Raw genomic sequence first — 14272 nt, forward strand, 5'->3', positions numbered from 1 at the left:
GCAAAGCTACCCTATATCCCAGCAGATGCTCTGACCGCCTGTGAACTCCATCCAGATGCTCAAGCTCCAAGCTTTCCTGTCAGGATCCACACTGGAACGACCAAAAGTTCAAACATCTACTGCTGCCTGAGCTTATTTGTATCTTCACTATTGCAGCATTTTATGAATCTCTTCAAAGTTTGCCTCTACGTTTAACACCGTTAAAGAGGTGTTCTGATGTGTTAAAAGAATAGGAATGTGTTGATGTGTTACAAGAAATGCAACAATTACTTGTAACATTATCATGATAACACACTTAAGAAGAGGTCATAAGTAGTTCCTGAGAACTCTGAATCGAGGACTATATAGTAAAAGAAAAACGATATGTTTGTAGAAAACAAACTGGGCGATACTACATTAATGAATTCTTAGGTAATGATTTGTTCATACATTTCTTAATGAGTGGTTCCTGATTAACTAATAATGAACTACTTTGACTTCAGTTACTCTTTGTGTGTCCCCTCAGGTTAAGTGGTCCATCACACTGTTACCTCATCATTATCTCACTCGTTCTGTCCACCTCAGTCATATCAATGAACCATGTTTTACACTGCTCTGCTAGAACTACTACAATTTCTACTAAAAAACTAATTTGCAACAAAACCTCTCAATCTAGTTCAAGTGTGGACATTGTAATGCCAAGGCGCAGCAAAGTTGGTGAAGTAAAGAGTAAAGTGACAAAACAGCCGAAGTTAACCGATTATCGTTCAAGTTCAAGTTACTTTATTAGTACCAGAGGTAGATTTTGTTTGCAGTAGAGTCCTCATACACACATATGGGAAAAACACAGAGGCACATATCACACATCATCCAACTTAGGACAGTGGAAATTAAAAAGGGCAAATTAAAATGTTCTTACAGGTCCAGATCATACTAAGATATTGAAATGAACTAAAATACTAATAGTAAAAAGAAAATAAAACAAAATGAATCAGTAAAAGTTGTTTAGGTTGTAAAAACATACATAATGGGTAACATATAAAGAAATAAGTAAGTAAGTAAAATAAATACAGCAATGAGTAAATAAATAAAAGCAGCAATAAATAATCACCTGTGCAAAATATAGCTATGACTTTTTCCTCAGTGTAATGGCTGCAGGGACAAAACTGTTTTTGTGTCTTTTTGTTCTACACCAACCTGCGCTCAGAGGGGAGAAGCTGAAACTCAGTGTGCAATGGATGAGAACTATCATTTAAAATTGAACCACATATACGCTGTAGCTGTTTTGTATACAAGGTCTCCACGTTGAGCTGTGGCTCACCAATCAGCCTGCTAGACCACTTCACTATTTGGTTGAGTGAGCTTTTATTTTTCAAAGAGAGGTTCCCAAACCAGGCTGCCAGTGCAAATAATAGAACTGATTCAATAAAAGCATGGTAAAAGAGAGTCATGATGGATTTGTCAATGTGGAAGTGACTCAATTTCCTGTTTACGTGTTTGCGTTCCAACACAGAAGGCTAACAAGGATATGGCAGAGGGGTCGCTAGCAGAGAACATGAGCTTGAGGGTGCAGAGACGGATGTAATACTGGCTGCTATAGGCTCCATAAAAGCAGATATAGGTATTTAACCAGTATTTTGGATTGATGCATAATACTGATCTATCTCTGAGCGCACATGTTTACCTAATATGTAGACACATGCAAGAGCACACACTTAAAACACCAGAATTTATTTACATATCTCCTGTTAGCTGCTGGGACACATATCTGAAGCCGTTATGAGGTGCAGATTTTGAAACGTCTTCAGAAAATATTACCGAATATTATTGATAGCGACCAAAATGGTTTTATAATTGGAAGGCAAGGTTTCCACAATGTTGGACAGGTGCTGAATATTATTAATAGTAACAAAGAAATATTGGGTACAGCATTGCTATTATTAGACAAAAAGGCCTTTGACAGGGTCCAATGGCTTTACCTATTCAAGGTTTTAGAAAGATTTGGGTGTTGAAACAGTTTCCAAAAAAGGAAATAGTGGAACATATGCACACACAGTACACAGTGTTCATGTTTGCAACACACACTGCTTTGAATTTTGACTAGTGATTTCAAAACCTTCTCCAGCTTCTTAAACGTCACTCACATCCTCTCTGGAAGACTACAGGGCATCTTTGACATGGTTCTTCTTAGATAATAGTACCAGTGTATCCTCACTCCCACAGGGCAGTTTGCTGCACTGTTCTCGATGAGGTTGACTGATAAAAACAGGCACTTTAAGAGGATGTAACTTTCACAGTCGGAGTTGCCCCAAAGGGTAACGTTGCAGTCAGCCCGTGTGTGTGTGTGTGTGTGTGTGTGTGTGTGTGTGTGTGTGTGTGTGTGTGTGTGTGTGTGTGTGTGTGTGTGTGCTTGTCTGTGTGTGTGTGTAAGGGCTTGGACATTCATGATTCTGTATGTGTTTCTGTGTATTTACATGTGAAGGGCAGAGGGAATGGAAAAGCAAAGAAAATAATAACAAATATCTTTAAAAGATGAACTAAAAGAATGAGAGAAAAAAAACAACAACAATGTATGGTTCTGGGCGTCCCCATAGCCTAATTGTCCAATTTACATATTCACTGATGTCGTCACTGGTTTGATTCTGACCTTTGATCTGTTGCATGTCATTCCCCTCACTGTCCTTCTGTTTTATATTTGTCTGTCTGCTCCTCTACTCCTCTGTTTGCATTCTTCACATGGGATGGAAATAAGGTAACACTGGTTCAACACACCGATCAAAGGTTCTAGCTGTAAAGCATGAAGCCCTCCAATATAAGGATATGAATTAAATTACAGCATTGGGTATCATACTTGCTTTGTCGTGGGCGTGTTTGTTGTGTGGTACAACACCTCCATCTACTGGTCATGAGAGTACCAGAACAAAATCTTGACTTACAGTACCTCAGATAGACCATCTGGTGTGGTATTGATATGACTGTTCTCATTAATGTTCCTCTGGTCCTTTGCTGACTCCTGCTCAGTGACCTTTAACCTCTTCCCAGTGGATGCTGGGAGTGGTTTTGGTCTGGTGTTCATTTACTCCTCTTGGCCAGGCGACTATATGTTTCACTGATGTAATGTTCCCCACAGCTGTCATATGTGATGTCATACACCAAACCTTCCTCTCTTCCTGTCTTTACCAACAGAGATCTGAGTGTGTGGAGTGGTTTGTGGTCGACTCCTTGTGACTTAAAACCTCAGGTTATGTTCCAACAGCACAACTACAGATGAAAGGCCTTTTGTTGGTCCCTGTTGATTTAGCAGCTCTGAACAGATCCCAAGATTAGAATCACCTTCCATGCTAACAGACGCTGAAGATTTAGACTCTAAGAATGGAGAAAAACTGGTCACTACTGTCAAGGCTCTAAATTGTAGAGCCTCACCAGTACTGAGTTTGTGATATTCATCTTGAAGGTGGCACAATAATAAAAAGGTCACAGCGTCTAAAACAAGTGGGTTTACTTAAGAGGAGCATGAATGTGCTCAGCAAACTAGTCCACATCTTTATTTAATTTACTTCAAACATAGAGGTGTCTGCAGTCAGCTGATGCTACTGCTGCTCATTTTAGATACGGGCGATAGCGCATTCATTTAGAAGAGGCAGTAAATAGGCAGTTTGACTGGAACTATTGGAGGAGCTCCAGAGGTGTGCGTGTCTATATATATATATATATATATATATATATATATATATATATATATATATATATATATATATATATATATATATTTATATATACACATATATATTGACCAGTGCCCCTCAGCCTGCAGACCACACAATGAAGAAGAGTTCAGAGCTCAGTCTTATTGTTTGAAACAGCACAAGACACCAGCAGTGACAGGAGGGAGAAGGCAAACAGACACCATTACTATATTCCGCTGTTGAACAGGAGAGCACTACAGTGGACTCATTAAAGCTATGAAGGTATATTGTACACAGACAGGTGAGTCAGTGAGGAGACAGCTGATTGGCTGCAGTTCCAGCCTGGACCTGTACTCTGACAGCTGCAGGATCAGGACCATGGAGAGCTCCCTCCTCCACAGGATGATGACAGAGAGCAGAGGTGATCACTGCGCTCCACGTGACATCTGCAGGTACACGATCCTCAGCGTTTATAGCGAGTTTGACTTCAGATCACAGGTCATTAACAGAGGCTGGACACTGACTGAACAGGTAGGACAGTCAGTACACGGCACAAAGAGTTTTCTACTGACTACGTGTCTGCCCTGGTAGAGACTCTATATCTATAACAGAATGCATTTCTCGAGCTAATTTAAATGACCGCTTCAAAGATGATTGATTGATTGATTTGAACAGGTTTTGCAGCAGACAGATTCTGGTGTCAGACTCTGTTGATTCTTAAAAATCAAAGTTTAGTGTTGTTTGTGCCCCCCTCTCTCTCTCAGAGATGGCTGATGGAACAGAGCAGTCACATGTTGGCTTTTTCAGGTGCGTCTCTCCAGAATGCAGTGCAGACATGACGCGTGTCTGGAGGAGCTGTGTCCGGTCTGTGGAGATCAAGTCTCTGGGTACCACTACGGGCTGCTCACCTGTGAAAGCTGCAAGGTACCCGTCCTTTAACCGTTTGCTTTTGTTCTGATGGTTTTGGTTTGTGTGACTGTTTAGTTCTGCATAGCTTTTATAAGAAAAGGTAGAGAGCTTGTAAAACAGTTATCCACAAACATATACCTGCCCTCTCCAAGTAGATCCTTCCTCTTCTTCAACACGCGCAGGGTTTTTTCAAAAGAACGGTCCAGAACAACAAGAAGTACGTGTGCGCAGAGAGCCAGGAGTGCAGGATCGATAAGACCCAGAGGAAACGCTGTCCGTCCTGCAGGTTTCAGAAGTGTCTGCATGTCGGCATGCGGCTGGAAGGTAAGGAGGTGTTAAAGTGAGGTTAGTGAGACCCAGCCTCACTGTGCACAACCTTCCTTAATTATTGACATGTTTTTGATGTCTCCAAAAAGTTTACATTGAATATGAGAAGGTCATTGTCTTATCCTAATTGGATTTTATTTTATCGAGGTGCGGTCGATGTTTCAACCTTGTTTTCTTAAAGGAGCCTAAACAAACTAAATGATCAAACTCTCTTTGTTTTCATGACTGAATAAACTGAATAAACAAACTGACCTTAAAGGACAACACAATTAATAATGTTTTACTTTGTTTCTATGTGGCGGACCCTGCCACCTTTCTAGCTTCAAACAGTGTTCTGGGACCTTATTTTCCTCTGAGAACAGCTCGTTTATTCACTAATGGAAAAATACATATTTCTGAGTTTGTATTATTACCTCATTAATATTGTGAATATAAAAATTCTGAGTTTCTGAATTTCTTTTCCAGATTTACATAGGGCCCCTTTAATGATAATAATAATAACAATAATAATAATAATAATAATAATAATAATAATAATAACAATAATAATAATAATTGGAAGCAGTGTTGGATATGTTAATTAAATAATAATCTTAATAAATCATAGAACCTTTTTCCAGTCAGCAAACTTTAAAACGGTTCATCATAATTTCATAATTTGGACATACTGCCCGGCTGCTGATTGGTCCGCTGTAAAGTTGAATATGAGTCATACTCGAGTAAAAGTAAAGATATTGTGTTGAAATATTAATTTGGTCAAAGAGACAGTCGCCCATATGAATAGAACTTTAGTAAAAGTCTTAAAGTATTTGAATAAATATACTTAAGTATCAAAACTACAAAATTAAGTAAATTACACATATATTTACATGCATGTAGTCTATATGCTGTATACTGTTACATACTGTATAAGTTTTTTTTCCTGATTGCCAATCAAATAGATTAATTTAAAAAACAATGTGCTGTTTTTGCTGTATGCAGCATGCCATCTGTAAAGTTATCAGATAAATGTAGTGGAGTAAAAAGTACAATAGGTAATAATCTGATTAATTAATTAAATATTATTTCAAAAACATACAGATAATGGTCTGATAGCCATAGCTACAGAGGTGCACCTTTGTTCACCAGCAGCAATAATGATTTATACTAAACTGATAGTATGTTTTTATCATTTATTTATATCATCATAAAATGTAGTAGAATATAACATTACAATGTATTGTGATACCAACACAGTTACTGTTTTTCGCATTTCTCCTGTCTTGTTAGTCGGTAACAACATTACTGTACCCTGTAATTATTTAACAGGGACTCATCTAGAATGTACATGCAGTGTCATTTATTTTGCTCCCTCTGAAATTAAATGTTGTTCACCCCTAATCATACCTTGTGATTAAAAATTGACTTGGGAGTAAAGTTAGTATTGTGACAAAAAGGGCACACTAAGTATGACATCGACACGCTGAGAAGTCTATTTACATCTCGCCCTCTGAATGAGCAGCCTAAGTAATTATCTGACATGTAGGAGAGAGTGTTCATATCAACAGATATCACTTGAAATATCACTCTAAATAAATGAACCTTTCTCATCAGCTGTTCGTGCAGATCGGATGCGAGGTGGCAGAAACAAGTTTGGTCCCATGTACAAGCGTGATCGTGCCCTCAAGCAGCAGAGGAAGGCTTTGATTGAAGCGAGTGGATTCAGAATAGAGAGCAGCCCACTTCTGGTCTCCTCAACCCACCACAGAGACTTCACCTTTAATGGTGGCCTCAACCCAGTTCCCATCCCTCACAGCACCACACTACCCATAGGACAAAATGAGGGTATCAGCTACCAGCTTCCATCACTGTGCTCACTGCCCTCCACCCAGTACCAGTGCACCTCCCTCTCAAACTGGACCATCAAGTCAGAGTGCATTAACAACTGTGCAAGTCCACCAGGCTCTGCTGCAGGAGTTGCCTCAGACTCAAGTATTTTCTCTCCACAAGGTCCCAGGATACCTCCCCTAGTGATGGAGCTCCTGCGCTGTGATCCAAATGAGCTGCAGCTGCAGAATAAGATCACTGCTCATCTCCTGCAGGAGCAGCCGGGCTGGGAGAAACACGGGAGCACCTTCAGCCTGATGTGCCTCATGGCTGACCAGACGCTTTTCTCCATTGTGGATTGGGCTCGTACGTCCATCTTCTTCAAACAACTCAAGGTCAGATCCTGTCTGTTGGTTTTGGGTTTTGAGCTCATCGCAAACTACAAGACGCACCGTCCACACCATCCTTCTATTGTCCCACAATGCTTTATAGAGTGAGAGTTCATATAGATACATTTGTATTTAACTTATGTATTTCCATTTTTTGCGACTTTCTACTTGTACTCCACTCCACTTCAACTGAGAGACAAATTTCACTTTTTTTCCTCCTACATTTGACAGCCGGAGTTAAAAGATACTTTACATACATACTACTTTTACTTAACATACAAAACTTATTATGAGCTCAAAGATAGGATTAGCTGCACTCACTGTTAGGTTGCCTCCAAATTAAGACAATGTCACTGCACTCAGTGATCAGACATAAATTCATCAGTATTGAAGGAGAAAGCACAGGTTTTGGATTAAGAGCAGCAGATGATTACTGTCCACAGCATCTTTCAACCATCCAGCTGTTGTTACAGATCTTGTTGTGGTCTAAAGAGCAAATGTGACCACACAAGGATCTGTGAATCAAAATTTCACTGTGACTGCAGACTTACTCTGAGCCTGGACAGACATGCACCTGCCCACACAACCAAACACACACCTACACATTCACACATTGAACAGCCACGCTCATGTTTGCCTTTAACTTCCTATAGCAGGAATGTGCTGACTGATGAGCACATGCTGACAGGATGAATCACACGTACATTCAGGTCTGACTGAAGAGACTGAAACACTGTCTGAGCAGTTATTGCACTCTGCTGACAGAAATAAGACCATTCAGCTCTATTAGTCAACTGAATACTGAATGGGTTTAGACTATCACATTTTAACATTGCAATAAAATTCCAGAATTACACAATCTTTGCTATGCCATGCCAGTGCTTAAAATTCAATCTTAAATCTCTAAATATTAAACATAAGAATGACGTCAAAAGTCAGTGAAAAATTATGAAAATTGTGTTCAAAATTGAATTATTCTACACAGTACTGACTGAGCTATGGGAGCTAAAGGCCTCCCATGAGACAGGAAGATGACTGCCTCTGTGTCTCTGTTGGCTGCATTTTGTTGTGTTTTTTTCTCACCTGTGCAAGTTCAGCATCTTGCCATGTGTCCCTGTAGGAGGAGAGGCACAGTAGATGGTGTAGTAATACCAAACTAGTGCTGTATGGCAGTTATGGTGACAAGAATGAGTGCAGTTCCACAGCTCAGCCCATTTGTGCTGTAGTATTCTGGTCATTGCACACTATTCACACCCATAAAACTCCATCTGAAGTCATTTCTATTCATATTTTGCACATATTTCTCCTCTGAGTCTACATTTTCAACCAGCTGATCCAAGTAAAAATACAGTTTTATCCTGATTCTGTTTATGGCTCTACAGTGGTATTTATGATATAATGCTTTCTGTTGAGTCTTATCTTGGATTATTGGATAATATACGAATACTATATCACAATTACATGTTGCAGACCTACAGTATATAATTTTGTTTTTTATAAAAAGGAATATCAAATTGACATTTTAAAAGTTAGTATAAGAAACATTCAAGTTATCTGCAGACAAAGCATTCCCATGTGTAGTCCCTACCCCAAAGTTATGAAAACAGAAATGCATGCTGTCCATGCATGATAGGCAAACCAAGTCCATGTTCCAAAATGAGGATGAAGTAATTTAAAGTTTCTGCATCTAAGACATTAAGATTCCACTCCAGTACAAACTCAAATATGAAGATGTAAAGAGGCAGAGCTGAGCGTTTTTAGTTTTTAGCCACCTAACCCTCACCCTCATTTATGGTGGGGTGCACGACACTTTAAATGAGCACCACTCAACAGAAATGACATATTTTTAACTAAAACAAATATCGACATTTTGCCGTCATCATCATATTTTGTACCACAATGTGATTGGACAATCAGATAATATTATGTAATTAAGCACAGCAGCTTGAGAATAGCGTCTGGCTACCATGGAGACAACTGAAACCTTTCACCAAAGTATTAACTGAAAACCTTGTGTGGCTGTTTAAATTCTTTATCAGTTATCAAAAGTGTCGAGCGTCCTACTATGAATGACGCTACACTCAGTCCAATCTGAAATGTCTCAACGGCTGATCGATGAATTGCCATGAAGTTGTTCCAGACGTTCATGTTCTACAAAGGATGAATTGTAAAAACTTTGGTCTAAACCTTTAATTTGTCCTTTACTTTGGTTTACCTTCCACCTGTCCAAATATGTGTATAATGACATTTCCATCAGCCTCACAGGTACATTATACCTGCTAAACACGTGAGCATCGTCAGCTGTCATGGTCTGAGTGTTAAAATGCTGATAACTGATGAACTGTATAAAAATGTACTTGAATTGTTTTTAAATCATTTTTTCTGCTCCAAGGTGAGTGACCAGATGAAGCTGCTACACAGCTGCTGGAGTGACCTGTTGCTTCTGGACATCATCTCCAGACAGGTCCTGTACGGCAGAGAGGGCAGTCTGCTGCTGGTCACTGGGTGGGAGGTGAGTCACCTCCTTATCAGAAAAGTGACATGAAGAACACATCCATGACTGTTCCAGATGTCATTGCATGTGTTGTTTGGTTCAGATGGAGCTGTCATACATAGCCTCTCATGCTGGTCCTACCTTGGCAAGCCTAGTCCAGAGAGGACAGGAGCTGGTTGACAAGCTCCACATCCTAAAGGTGGACCGCCAAGAGTTTGCATGCATCAAGTTCCTCATCCTGTTTAACCCAGGTTAGTGACAACTGAGGCTTTTAATCCATAACACTTCAGATTGGAAACAGTTTCACATGTGTGCTTTCAGCCCAGGTACGTTTCAATAATGCAAACATCTGTGCAATTATAGCATGTTTCCAGAAACAGAGCTTTTCCAGGGGTTCAGGGCTTTACCTGCATGTGGACTAGAGGAACAGGTTCTCTGTTCCTGCCCTGCTCTGGAGGAAGTAGTTTTGGATGGCTCAGGAATTATGGAAGCCGTATTTGCAGTGCTGAGCTTTCCTCACTGGTCAAACACAGATGGCTGCTTCAACTTGTGTACAGCTTTAGTAACAGAGTTAGTCTTGAAAAAAAGCAAATCCTGCTTCTGTCCTATGGGTTGTGTGGTGCTGTGAAGGATGCCAAGGGACCCTCCTACCTGACCCTTGCATTGTCACGCAATCACACCTGACACCCATTGCTCCCACTACAGTCCTCCGTCCTTAACTCCATCCAATTTGCTCCATCTGTCGTCAGTGTGCCAGTACTGGGTCTGTGTTAGTACTGACTGAGACAGGATGTGGATCATCTGGCTGATGACCAGGCATCTGACAAACTAACACATATCAGTATGTGGCTGTGGCTCAATAGGTAGATCGGGCATCCTCCAATCAGAAGGCTGGTGGTTCTATTCCCGGCCCCTGCAGTCAACATGTTAAAGTGTCTTTGGGCAAGAAACGGAGTGTGTATGAATTGTTTTCACTCCTGATGAGCAGGTGGCACCTTGCATGGTGAATTGGTGAATGCTTTCAAAACTAGAAAAGCGCTTCATTAATACAGTCCATTTACCCCCAGTTCTCTTTGACATAGCAGCAGAGACCTGAATATACATTCATTCCTTGTTACTTCATTTTCCCCCACTGACCAGATGTGAAACAGCTTGAAGACCATCAGTACATTGAGAGTGTGCAGGAGCAGGTTGAAGGAGCCTTGCTGGAGTACACACTGTGCACCTCCTCTCAGCTTCTTGGACGCTTTGCTCACCTGCTGCTGTGTTTGTCTGAGTTACGCTCTCTCGGCATGCTCGCTGAAGACTACCTGTACTGCAAACACCTGAGCGCTGAGGTACCCTGCAACAACCTGCTCATTGAGATGCTCCATGCCAAGCGCAGCTGGACATGAAGACTCAGAGGCTCTGTGATTGTCCACATGTTAGCATATGGAAGCATCAAGATGTAATAAATATCTAAAACAATGAGATTATCCTGGGTATTTCCCTTTTTGTGACAGCCCAACCAATAAATTTGTTGGTCGATATTATCAAATGATATTGGCCTATCACAGATACATCTATATTGGTGTATATGTTGCCCAATATACACCAATATGAAAACTTTTTTAGAGATTATAATGTAGAAAACAGACACTTGGGGTGATTTAGTCGTTAAATTACCAGTTGGTTTACTGTTTTTAGTGCACTGATGTCATTTTAGACGGTAAAGTTTATTGTTGAACTGTAAAATATCCTGCCTTCATTATAAAAAATGTGGGTATATCAGCCGATATATTGATATCAGAATTTGTTTTACTCCCCAATATCGACATTGGCAATGGCCCCATAAATCGAGTATACTTTGTACTTTAAAGCTGAATTTTAGCAATATTATGTACAAAAAATGATATCATAAATGGGGAAATGTGACTTGTAGCTGCTGAAACATTCTACTTGAAGGAGAAATCTGAACTTTTGGCAAATATGTTTGCCATTAAATTGAGCATCAAATGATGAGATGTTGATGTCAATTTCATCTCTGTGCATCATTTACAGACATCGGTGTGGAATGTGTTTTGCCTATATTGTAGCACAAAGACTGGAAACTGCTAGCCTTCAACATGAAGAAAAACAAAACCAAAGCTGCTCCATAACTGTTACTTAAAATCAATTATAAGATGAGTTATAAATAATGAGATACATTTTAGCTCGAGTAGATTGGATTTTTATACAACCAGCAGCAGAGCTTGACATCTTAGTGTGCTGTGTATGGATGTCATGAGGCCACATGAAACTGGTTCAATTTTTTATTGTAATTAGACTATCTTTCAAATTAATCGGGACAATCTTAATGAAATTAGTACAGTCTACATGTTGCTTTCAGTCCGTTCTCCATGTCTCTGCAAAAGTAAGAAAAAAACAATGAAATGGGTCAAATATTACTTGAAATATGTCAAAGGACCCATAGATAGTGCAGCCAGACTAAAAACAATTTTTATTGTCTTGCTGCAAAGAAAAGATTTAATAATTATATTTTCATAATGAAGGAAAAAATGCTTAAAGTTACACGCTGTTTCACCCACCACAGGTCAAATGCAACAGACCAGCTGCAGCCAGCAGCTACACAACCTTCTTGTTGAGTGCTAATCACTCCCTCACCAATACCATTTGTTAGGACAGTTAGCATCCAGTGAATTTATTTTAACCTGGATAGGCTACTACAAAGTAGCATGTTGTGCTTAAAATAAGTAATCCCTTCTAAGATTAATGTACTTTTACTACTACTAAAAGATTGGCTTGCTCAAAGAAATGTTAATTTAGGCAAATACATAAATGTTTACTTTATTACTGAGGACTCAGTAGCCATATTCAGACACTGCATATGGGCAGAACAAAGGACGCAAAAACACAATTAAGACTATTGGTGGTCAAGGTGAAAATGAAAATGTAAGACCTATGGCAAAATAACAAAAGCTTAGAATAAGAAATTCTGATTTAGACAAAATAGTTTTGTACCTGTCAGTGATGATCAATACAGCTTTAGGGTTCCGGTAATTCTAGTTTCAAGCATTAGTCAGAACCAATAAAAAAAAAATTCTGTAACAAGTAACTATGTCTTATTATGATAATTTAGGACAACTTAGCTTGAAACAAGTGAATGTTCTGGAGTAAAAATGTCCTGGTAAGAAGAAATATCTTGTCAGACAACAAAACAAGCATACAGTATATTACAAGACAATATATTTGACTTAGATTGTGTTTATTTAAATATTATCACCAAATGGCATCAATGTAAATTCATATTCACATCCTACACAACATATTTCATTATACAAAAAAAAGTTTCTTTTCAGCTATACATTTAAAATACCCATTCTGTGCATACGTCTACTTTGTGTTCAATAAAGGACTTTTTACAATTAGTGTCGATGTGTTCACATTTTGTTTGTGTATTGTTTATAAAGAAACTAACGTTTTTTTAAGGTGACAAAAATAATGTCAGTTTTCATCAAAGCATTCTGCATTCAGGACCTCCAGACAATAATGTGTGCTTCATGTCCGACATGTTCTGAGTCTGTTCTGAGTCAGGTCTGAGCCTGCAACTGAGGCAAAGGAAACACATCACAAAGACAACACAGCTGTTTTTTACACAACATATTGAAAACGAATTCCAGGATTTCAACAACAGTTTCTGTGGATATAATACATTGTCATCAGAGTCTGAATCTTAATGTCTGAAATCAACAAAAAACATGGGCAAAGTTTTTCTTTTTTCTTGAGGAATGCATTCAACATACAACATACGTTGTACAACATACACGTCAGTTCATAAATATATCATATAAACAGACAGTATGTGTTATGTGCTTACAAGACAAATATGTTTTTCAACATAATTTGATTTTGTTTTTGTTGTGGTGTATCTGGTATTTTGGAAACCTTTGGGACATGGAGTATAATTTTAGATGAAGGTCTGTGGGCTTAAGCAGTGCCTGGCCACAAAGTGTGAGTTCTGATCAGTCTAGCAGGGATGATTAATGATGCTGAGGACGATAGCTGCCGCATGATCACAAACTTTAGCTTTTTGGAAATATACATGCTGTGACGCATGACACAGCTTGTGATTTAGTCCAAGATAACATTTTGGAAGAGTAAGATAGTGGGCACATCCTGCAGCTCAAAGTCAGGGCACATTAAATCTTTGTTATGTTGTCACTGAGATCCCACTGATTACACCTTGTGCCACCTGTTTTGCCCTTTGTACCTTAATAAAAGGCTTAATCAACATAATGCACTCATCTGGTTTTGTGGAGGCGTCCTATCTGATCTTGTCCACCTCACTGGAGCGCATTTCCTACTCGACCTTGACATCCAGCTGGCATCGAGTTGGCATCCATCCTTTTCAAGGACAAAACATGGCAGCATGATTAAATACACAATGTAACTGGCCCAGAACAGGTATTCTGTCGGGACTAATCTAACAGAATCTGATTTTCCGGTACAGCTAACCTCTGACAGAAAAAAGGAATACAGTGCGAAAAATAGTCTTACTTGATTGAAATAAATGAAGTAAGGGAACCTGGTGAAATTAAATTTATGTTTATTAATAGTGACTCTAGTTAATTTAAATCATTATATGTCATCCTTCTGACATGCTGGTGAATTAATTCTATATGACAGGGTCCACTAGTCTGAGA

The 14272-nt window shown here is 39.2% G+C and overlaps 1 protein-coding gene across 1 annotated transcript; it reads left to right on the forward strand.

Moving 5' to 3' along the window:
• Window positions 1-4487: 4487 nt before the first annotated feature.
• Window positions 4488-10984, forward strand: LOC141005955 (nuclear receptor subfamily 5 group A member 2-like). Its single transcript, XM_073478024.1, has 6 exons — window positions 4488-4589; window positions 4757-4898; window positions 6495-7102; window positions 9489-9608; window positions 9694-9841; window positions 10731-10984. Exons 1-6 carry the CDS (start codon window positions 4488-4490, stop codon window positions 10982-10984), a joined length of 1374 nt encoding a protein of 457 aa, XP_073334125.1.
• Window positions 10985-14272: the final 3288 nt, after the last annotated feature.

The sequence above is a fragment of the Pagrus major genome, chromosome 12 (genome assembly GCF_040436345.1).
Source record: "Pagrus major chromosome 12, Pma_NU_1.0".
NCBI classification, from domain to species: Eukaryota; Metazoa; Chordata; class Actinopteri; order Spariformes; family Sparidae; genus Pagrus; species Pagrus major.